Source organism: Gouania willdenowi, chromosome 15 (genome assembly GCF_900634775.1).
Source record: "Gouania willdenowi chromosome 15, fGouWil2.1, whole genome shotgun sequence".
NCBI lineage: Eukaryota > Metazoa > Chordata > Actinopteri > Blenniiformes > Gobiesocidae > Gouania > Gouania willdenowi.
The window spans coordinates 14,912,196-14,922,193 of NC_041058.1; the positions used below are offsets into that span (position 1 = coordinate 14,912,196).

At 35.8% G+C, this 9,998-nt stretch overlaps 2 protein-coding genes across 4 annotated transcripts in view; one reads left to right on the forward strand and one right to left on the reverse strand.

Annotated features, from left to right (window-relative positions):
• The window catches only part of tet1 (tet methylcytosine dioxygenase 1), a 35,772-nt gene extending 35,377 nt beyond the window's left edge, over positions 1–395 (reverse strand). For both annotated transcript variants that reach the window (XM_028467964.1, XM_028467963.1), the window contains exon 1: positions 264–395. The gene's annotated coding sequence lies outside the window, so the exon portion shown is untranslated. The remainder of the gene's footprint in view (positions 1–263) is intronic.
• On the forward strand, positions 392–9,998 carry slc25a16 (solute carrier family 25 member 16). Of its 2 annotated transcripts, XM_028467965.1 has the most exons (11): positions 392–532; positions 620–761; positions 3,404–3,526; positions 3,999–4,091; positions 4,860–4,993; positions 5,504–5,567; positions 5,794–5,915; positions 6,779–6,845; positions 6,939–7,101; positions 7,194–7,262; positions 8,402–8,558. In XM_028467965.1, exons 3-11 carry the CDS (start codon positions 3,445–3,447, stop codon positions 8,556–8,558), a joined length of 951 nt encoding a protein of 316 aa, XP_028323766.1. In that variant the 5' UTR covers positions 392–532; positions 620–761; positions 3,404–3,444. The 2 variants fall into 2 exon arrangements, with proteins under 2 accessions (XP_028323766.1, XP_028323767.1); XM_028467966.1 differs by lacking the exons at positions 392–532; positions 620–761 and adding an exon at positions 2,270–2,774 and having other exon boundaries at positions 8,402–9,998.

The window sequence follows — 9,998 nt, forward strand, 5'->3', positions numbered from 1 at the left end:
GGTGGATAAACGGCTTTAACAGTTTAAAGGGCAGGGGAGGTTCAGCTCAGGGCTCTGGCCCTGTTTTCGTCACTCTGCCTGGCGGAAGACGATGTTATTACCGTGTAAAAACGCCTTGGACGTCGCTGTTTGATCTTATTATTATGCACTTGACCGCTGTCATTCACACCTCCATGTGGTTGAGGTCCGTAAACCTGACTTTGGCTGTTTTTCGTTTCCTGTGCAGAGTAAATATTCCTTTAAGGGTGAAATGCTTTACATACCACGGTGAGACAGTCGCACTGTCTGAACTGCTAATAATACTCCGCTCCAGCAGCAGCACAGAGACAGCTAGACCTGGTCTGGGTGTCCCCCCACCCTCAGCAAATATGGACTGGTGCTAAGTTCACTCCTCTCCTCCTCTCAGGGCGATGACACACGGACATGGCACGAACACCCGCGGCGTGGACGCACATCGAGGCGAGGCGCAGGTTTTTCCCAAAGTCGAACCGCGTTGGTTTCTCCTTCTGCGGAGTGCGACACCGGTTAAAATGTAAATCCCTCTTCTTCTGTAAGTCCATCCAGGGTAGCCCCGCTCTCTCCCCCGCGTTCTCCCCCTCTCTCTCTCTCCCTCCACCAGACGCACCACAATCTGCGCTGGCCTGACACTGGCACGGGCTCTGGAGGACGGAGCGCCCAGGAAAACCCGGAGTGGATCCATCTGATGCTGTACAGTGAGTGCCCGCTAGAGTGCGCCAGATCTTCTATAAAAGACACCCCAGGTGATTTAATCTCAAATACTCAGGCAGTGGTTTAATAGAACTGGTCCTTCGGCTACTCACATGCAGAAACAGTAGTTCATCTATTTTGGTTTTGTCCTTAAACTAAAAAATTGATTGTGGATTAATCTACAGAAGCATTGAGCTGCTTCAGGGAAACATAGATTTTGGATCACTATATTGTACAAACAATATAATTATATTGTACAAACATGATATTATATTGAACAAACAATATACTTATATTCTACAAACAATATACTTATTTTCTATGAACAATATAATTATATTGTACAAACTTGATATTATATTGTACGAACAATATAATTATTAGAGATGATACAACTTTTTCATTTCCGATATGATACCAATATTGCAGCTTTGCGTATTGGCCAATACCGATATTGATCCGATATCAGCATGAATACCTTTTCTCTCTCTCTCTCTCTCTCTCTCTCTCTCTCTCTCTCTCTCTCTCTCTCTCTTTTTCCTTTAATAAAAAAATAATAATTACTTATTTTGTAGTGTGGAATGTTAGAAAAGTCTTGATCAAGTGATGTTACTCAAACAAAGAACAATAGTCAGCAACAGTAGGTATGAGAAAAACTGATCCATTTATTATTAACCAATGGTTACATCATTTTTAACCTTCAACATGATATCTACAGTATTCTACAATTGAGTAAAATTAATACAAAATGAATTGAAAAAAAAAAAAAGAAGAAAATCCGGATATCCATTTACAGGCTAATATCGGACCAATATCCAATATTTATATTGGATCGGGACACCCCTAATAATTATACTGTACAGAGAGGTGATATTATATTGTTTGTACAATATAAGTATATTGTTTTTATGATATAATATAATATTTGTACAATATACTATAGTCTTCATACAATATAATATCATGTTCGTACAATATAAGTATATTGTTAGTACAAGACAATATCATGTTTGTACAATATAAGTATATTGTTCGTACAACATAATATCACGTTTGTACAATAGACTATATTGTTCGTACAATATAAGTAACATTTACATTGTTCATACAATATATTGATCCAAAATATATTTTCCCCTGTGGCAGCTCTATGCTTCCGTATTCATCATTGTTTATCTCTCCAAGGATTTTATTTTACACTGGGAAAATGATGTCCTTGGTTTTCATAATTTTTCTAAAAAAGAAGAAATATGTTACTATTCAATAAACCTACTTTTGTTTTTAGTTACATTTTTTATCCATAAATGTAAATATACTAAGAAAATTCCTTCATTTGTTTTCTTCCAGAAAGATGTTTAACTTTATTTTAATTACATTGCCAAGTCAGTTAATGAGAAGGCTGTCAAAACATTGGACCTCTGTAAAAATGTATAACCTGTTTGTGTGATGTGGATGACCCCTGGTGTTGCGTTGTTGTTATATACTGTTTGTACAATGCTTGATTTTATTTATTTATTTTTGAACATGTAAAAACAAAAACAATACATATAACATTAAAGGGAATGTCACAAACAAGTTGCTTTCCAAATCAAGTAAAAAAAACACAACGTAAGAAGATTTCAACAAAATATTTACCGTTCAAAAGTAGGAAGGAATTTGCAAAGAAAAGTTTCAAAATATAAATTAAAAGTCTGAACATAAATAAAAGTTTGGAAGGGGGGAAAAGTTTCATAATGAAACACATGTTTAAAAAAAATAAATAAAAATTAATTCTATAATATAATTAAATAAATAGAAATACTGATGACGCCCCCTTCCTCCTGTTGCGTTACGTCATCATCCAGCGACAGTCTCAGGCTAGTTAGCATAGACATGTCTATGCTAGTTAGCTGCTGCTGTCTGTCAGTGCGTGCGGCCGAAGGGCAACGATCAGTGATCACACCGACATACAGACACTCTCTGACACTGACAGACATGTAGCCGCTGCTGTCACTTTCATACGACTCACCAACCACCTCCAGGATCACTAAAGAAGGCTGTAGTGGAGCAGAGGTCGATAAACACCGGTATATCATTTTAAATCAAAGAACCTTCTAAAATCACTCATTTGTAGTGGTTATCTAAAGGTTATGTTGTTTTGGGAACCTTATTATAAGGTTTTAATGTCCAAGAATGAGTTGATTTTCTCTAATTTTGCTCTTTCTGTCACTGTCATGCTTGTGTCATACAACAGTTTGGTGCCAACTGGTCTGTGTGGGCATGTTCCACTTTGCACTGTGTTTTTTTGTTTGTATTTTAGGTCGAGTTTTAGTTTCAGGTTTAGTTTTTATCTCTTATTTATTTATTTTGTCTATTTGAGCTATGTATCTTGATTATATGATAGTTATCAGTGTTTTTCGTTTTAAGCCTTGTAACTTACTTTCTGAGCCCTTGAACCTAATCTTCCAATGGTGTATCTAAATTCATGTCTTTTGGGGGTATTTTTTTTAATTTTTTTTACATCCAACACCTTCATCCCACTCCCTTTCAAGCACTGTATTTATTTATGTTATTTAAAATATTTATGTTGATACATATCATGTCATTAGCCATGTAGGCTACACATGGAAACATGTATGTTCACATACTACGAGAGTTTTTTTTTCTGTTTATATTAAATTGTTCAAAATAAATAAAGTCTGTTTGTCTTTCCCAGATTGGGAGGTCATGACTGTGAGGGATTCCTGAGCAGAGAGAATGACATCGGAGGCTTCAGTCTCCATCAGCAGTAGCCCAGCTAACAGGGACTACTACTGGCTGCGCTCTTTTGTAGCTGGAGGTGGGAAGTGGGAACATTGTTTTAGGACTGTATTATTTTAATCAATACAAGTTTGACCAATACATGCACTTTTCAGCATTTTATCCACATAAAGAAACACATTTCTGTCTCTGCTGTATTATTTACATTGCTCTGAGAAGTAAATGATTTTTTTTTTTTGGAAATTACCTGCAGTTTGTTTTTTTTTTCACTTTGTCTTCTTGAAAACAATCAGATCACATTGTCCTGGAACGCTTGTGTAATTCACTTTTGGACTCTGTATAAGACGGGAAGATAACTGTTAGTTGTCATAAAAACATCTAAATCGTTTTACTGTCACCTCAGGCCTACAGCTACTCAAACCAGTTATATAAGCACATCCCACTGTTGTTTTTTTATCCACATCAGAGCAGAGCTGAGGTTTTGTGTTCAGTACAGATGGTAGGAGTGGAATGGTCCGACTGAATAAGTTTTTCATTTCTTTTTTGTTCAGGTGTTGCAGGATGCTGTGCCAAATCCACCATTGCTCCCCTCGACAGAGTCAAGATTCTTCTCCAAGGCCAGAATCGTCATTACAAACATCTAGGTTCGTGGTTCCCAACCTTTTTCAGGCCGTGACCCCATTTTTATATCACAATTATCAGGTGACCCCGAGACATTTTTTTTTTGTCAAGAATTAGTTTTTTTAAAATTTTGTTATTAGTGCACAAAGTGACAAGATGTGCCAGCTCAGATTTTTTTTTTTTTTACTGCGTTTTATTTGAACTAAACTAAACTAAAGTTATATATGAGAAAGTGAAAGTATAGAATACTTTAGAGATAAAATAATAAAAAATAATTTAATAATAGTTTTAAAAATATATAGTTTAATCAGTTTATATAATTACTTGACATTTCAGGAGACCCATTTTAATTCCAGGTGACCCCAAGGTTGAAAAACACTGATTTAGGTACAAACCAATGTGTGTCACAAACAAGGAGATGCATTGAGCAAGGGTGTGAAACTCATTTTAGTTTAGGGGCCACATCCCACCCAGGGTTATCTCATATATTAGTGGATCTTCAATTCAAAATTACTTGAATTTTTTTTAAATATTTCGTTGGAAATTGTGTGAATCGTTTGGCAATTCTTGCAAATTATGTGGTTTAAATGTTGCGTGCAGAGAAAAGTTGAAAGCACTTTCAGAATTTGGGGAATTTATTTGAATTTGTGAATGTAGAACAAAATCTCTGGCAAACCAGATTTTTGGCCTTGAGTTCAGGCAGCCTCCCATGGAGCTGTGTTTTTTTTTTTTTTTTTCTCTCTCTTTTTTTCACAGTTTGTCCCTGAATAAGTGTGACCTTTTTTCTGCAGGAGTGTTTTCCACCCTGACGGCTGTGCCAAAGAAAGAAGGCCTTCTCGGGTTGTACAAGGGTAACGGTGCAATGATGGTCCGGATATTTCCTTATGGAGCCATTCAGTTTATGGCCTTTGACAGATATAAAAAGGTAATGAATCTGGTTTGAATGGCAAATATAAGAAGGTTTAAATAACCAAATGCATGAGCATGATGTAGTACAGTGAATAGTACAAGAAAACATCTTTATTGATATTAAAAGTTGTATTATTTATAAGCCATTGATTAACTAATGCTTGTTTTTTTTTCTCAAATGTCTTTTTTTTTTTTTTTTTTTTTACAATGGCGTATGTTCCAGTAATTTTTACTTTATCCCACTTTATTTCAGGCATTTATGTTTTATTTTCTGTATTGTTTTTCATGAGCCAGATATAGACTTGATTTGCGTAGAATACAACCTTTATGTTTATTTTATTGCCTAGTTCAAAATAATTGAATAATAATAAACACAGATGAATAAAATACATTAACACTGTCCTTATTCAACATTTTGTGCCTGTTTTATCATTTTTGTTGTTCACCTATATATATATAATTTTTTTAATTAATTGGTACTCCAGACAGACTTATCTTCACTATTATGAACACGTCTGTATTACAGCTACTAAGTAAACAGCTAGGAATCTCTGGACACATTCATCGCCTCATGGCAGGATCTATGGCAGGTACTGATTAAAGTTTACTTTCATTTAGTGCTGACCGAGTGTTATTTATCAATGCACTGCACAGCTAAGGCCAGTGCTCCCCATAAGTTAATATTTTAAATTATATTGACAAATGTTCCCTATTTAAAGTCTGACTCTGTGGGTTCTTCTTAAATGTTTCCCGATGTCGTCTTTCTGTCATCATATCTGTTTTTTTTGGTTTTTCCTGCCAATGCTTGTCGTTCAGGGATGTCTGCGGTCATATGCACGTACCCTCTGGACGTGGTCCGAGCCAGGCTGGCCTTCCAGGTGAAAGGAGACCATCGCTACACAGGAATAATCAACGCTTTTCAAACCATCTACCTTAAGGTGATCAACTCGTGTAAAGTAATATCGGTGAAATCAGCTATTATCAGTTTGACTTCCTGTGTAAATTTGATCACTTTGGTTGTGTTTGAAATGTCACACTAATGTACTACACACTACAAACTCAATGAGTAAAGTTTGCTATATACTGTAAGTATGATAAGGATAATGGCACTTCCCACTGAAGTATACTTCCAAGTTTCCCAAGATGCATTTCAAACCTATTGTACAACGACAAAAACCTGAAGTACAGTGAGGCTAAATATCTCCAATGATTTGTAACTTTTGAAAGCTCTGAAAACATTTAAAGTGAGAAAGTGACTAAGTAGACTATGAACATGTGGTCACTGGATCCATAAAACTTGTGGATACACATTTCATTCCGACATTTCAGGGATTTTTGTGCTACTGACAAAACTTCCGGTTAACTTCAAAACAAGAGCTATATTTACAAAAGCGTTAAAAAACTAACAGAAGACAAGAAGAGATGCTTTTAATAATATGTTAAGGTTTCATTTACTCAGACAACTGTTCCTTAGGAAATCCACTTTGATCTCCTGACATGTTTGGACTGACAACTGCCAGTCTTCGTTAGAGGCGTCTGTCGATTGTTTTGATGTTTTTGAAGTTTCCTTGACTTCCATGCAGTAATTCCAGCAAGATGCTTTTTGTTTTCTTTTTCAATACTATGTTAAGTTTTTATTTATTCAGACATCTATTCCAAAGAGGTGCTTTTGTTTTGAAAAGGGCATGTTTGTTTTTTAGCTATTTTGAAAGCACTGCATACTAATTTTGACATCAAACCTAGTATGAGTATTACATTAGTATGCAATTTTAAACACAGCCTTTGTCTCTGTCCATCTAAGGAGGGAGGGGTCCGGGGCTTCTACAGGGGACTTACTCCCACCCTGATTGGAATGGCTCCTTATGCAGGTGATTATCTGGATTTATTATTATTTAATTTTTTTTAGACATGGATTGTAGCAGTTTAATACAGGATAATTGAATGTTACACCCCCCCCCCAGGTCTGTCTTTCTTCACATTTGGCACCCTGAAAAGCCTCGGTCTGAAACATTTCCCTGAGCTGCTTGGACGCCCTTCTTCAGACAACCCCGCTGTCCTCATTCTGAAGCCCCAAGTGAACCTGCTGTGTGGGGGGGTAGCTGGTGCTATTGCACAGACAATATCGTACGTGCTGCACACTCCTATATTGTTATGGGGTTGATTCCACTGATGAACATTTTTTTTTAAAACTGCTACATTGTCTGTGTTGCCACTAGATACCCTTTGGATGTGGCGAGGAGAAGAATGCAGTTAGGGTCTGTGCTTCCTGACTCAGAGAAATGTGTGTAAGTATTACATTGTTTCCTCTCATGTTACAACACGCAGCAGTGCGGTCACTCGTAATGATTGCACTAGTTGCAAAAACTCAGTCGCTTGATGTTGTTAAGCAATGTTACGACTGGATTAAAGTGCATACCTTTTTTTACATATGTTTATTTTAGTATTATATACCAATGGATGAGTGAATTACTAAGATACATGATTGTGAGCATTATTAACACATAGAATTGATAAAAAATGCTATACTAAATAAGCTCTGAAAAAGTTACTAGTCAAAAACTTTAAAACAGGTATCGATTACTGAACATTTTTTTTAAAATGCACAAGTTCCTTTATTTTGTCTTTTTAATTGCAATGTAAATGCAAAAATATAGATCAAACTTGAAGTTAATCCTCCTATTATCCTCAAATATTACTAACACATTTTATCCTTGGGGTCAATCTGACCCCAAGGATATTTGCCTCCAGAAAATGATTTTCAGAAATTTGTTGACCAAGTTTTTGTCAGGCACTTTGTTTATTTGTTAAATACATAAATAACCCCTTGATAATGAAACCTTAACCTGTTTTCTTATCGCCACCATCAGGTCAAACGTTCAATTTTAGAGTTAGTGTATCTTAAAAATATTTCTTCCAAATACTTTCTAATTTGAGGTGCACATTCATGACTCTCGCAGAATGAACCATATTGAGTGATATTGGTGACGCCCCCTTTGCTCTCACAAACATGTATTTACTAGTTCAGATTAAAATTCCTAAAAATGAGTGTTGTCCTCAACACACTACTCTGTCTCAGACACATTCTCTTCTGTCACTTTCACTGTGAAAGAGCTGTTCCAAAACCTCATTGACAGTTAACCTTTTCCTAGAGGACAGTAATCAGTTGTACCCATCACATTAGGATAAATTATAAAATTTGATGCAAAAAAGTAAACTATTATTTTTGAATGAACATTCTATTTTCAATAAACATTTAATTTGACCCCATTCAGTGTTAATTGAATGGGGTCAATTGACCCCGAAGATAATAGGAGGGTTAAACACTACCTTGAGTTACTTTAAGATTGTTTTGTCTATTTTTTTAGAAGGACAAATACTGTGATGATGGCATTTAAAGTTTTCTGTCTGTATCACACTGAAACAGGTCCCTGACCAAGACTCTGAAGTATGTCTACGAGACGTATGGGATCAAGAAAGGATTGTACCGAGGTCTTTCTCTGAACTACATCCGCTGCATCCCCTCTCAGGCCGTGGCCTTCACCACCTACGAGTTCATGAAGCAGGTCCTGCACCTGAACTAGATGTTTTAGTTGTAAAAGCTTTTAGGCCCATTTCCGAGGACTGCATATGGTCAGTCGGCCCAAAATATGCTTTTAGTCTAAGACTCAGCTCTACGTTGTGGAAGCTGTTTCCTTATTGAGTTTACTGAAGGCATCGTTGGTGGTGTTGACTGCTGAAAAGAAAACTGACATCTGCATCCGTCCCATTCTTCTCTCTTAGATTTGGGACTTTCTACCTCTTAAGAGATTGTTTCTTTTAGTTCAGCTTCATGGTGTCAGAATGTGGATTTATTTTTCAGCGTCTCTGGAGTACAACAGTGCCAACATCAATTGAGTTGTTTTATTATTCAGCTTGAGATGAGGATCTTGTGCTTTTTGTTGTACTGCAGCGCAGTCAAATTCTGAATACGTGGAATCACCTATTTATGTTGAACAATGATTAAAAAAAAAAGGACATTATTTGTTTTCTACTTAAGAGGGAATTTATTGAGATGCATTTATTTGTATTTTATATGGCAGTTATATTATATTAATATAATATAAATCCACTAAAGACTTGTGTCTTGTCACACTGACTGCTATAAATAAAGTGGTGCTGCTGTGTAAATAATTGAAACATTTCTAAATTCAAAGCTCAGCGTGGCTTTTTCTGTGCAGTGAAAACACGCATTTATGCTATTTGTGCATCTTTCTGTCTGAGCCAAGCCGAGATAAAGAACTGCACACTTTTTTAAAAAAATGCATTGACCTTAAAATTGAGTTAAAGCCTTTCAGGCTGCGTTCGGACATCCAATCAAACTGCTACTGTACTGTGTGCTTAAACCTTCAAATGCAGGATACCTTATGTGATGTTTTTGGTTTGCTTTTGTTATTTCATTATTTTTTTTATGGGATTCAGGTTTGCAAACTATTAGTTTTGGATTTTAAGATAGATAATACTGGCTGGTCAAACATTTTTACAAAATTCAGGCTGAGGACTAATTTGCACTTAATCCCTGAAGTGTTTTTATTATTAATTTATTGGTGACTTTTCGCCTCTAGGTGTTAGCATTAGTTTACTTAACAATCAAAAAATATCTATCAAACACAACATGTTATTGTTCCAGAAGTCTTAAATAAAAAAAACATTTGATCTTCATTTCAGCAACTATTTAAGGCATTTGATCCTAAAGTTCCACCACAGGGGCTGAGCTGGTGTCCATATAAACATTTTCTGCTTATTTACATGATATTTACATGTATTCTACAGAGGCTTATGCAATAACTGATGGTATCCTAACACAACTTTGCACAGTTATGAATTAAAAAAAGGTATGGTCATAATTTAAATATTACCCAAAACAAATCCCTTCTAAACAGCTGTATTGCTGCTTCCTTCCATGTGGGCAATATTGTATCTGTATTTATTATCAGTACAGAATTGTTGTGACTGAGAGAGAACAATAAAAAGTACTTTTTTAA

What these genes read in the sequence shown, in the direction of transcription:
- slc25a16 (XM_028467965.1), top strand. Translation starts at nt 3,445, where the DNA reads ATGACATCGGAGGCTTCAGTCTCCATCAGCAGTAGCCCAGCTAACAGG. An exon ending in TCGTCATTACAAACATCTAG is followed by an intron (nt 4,092 to 4,859) that starts GTTCGTGGTTCC and finishes TTTTTTCTGCAG; the next exon opens with GAGTGTTTTCCACCCTGACG. An exon ending in CCTTTGACAGATATAAAAAG is followed by an intron (nt 4,994 to 5,503) that starts GTAATGAATCTG and finishes TCTGTATTACAG; the next exon opens with CTACTAAGTAAACAGCTAGG.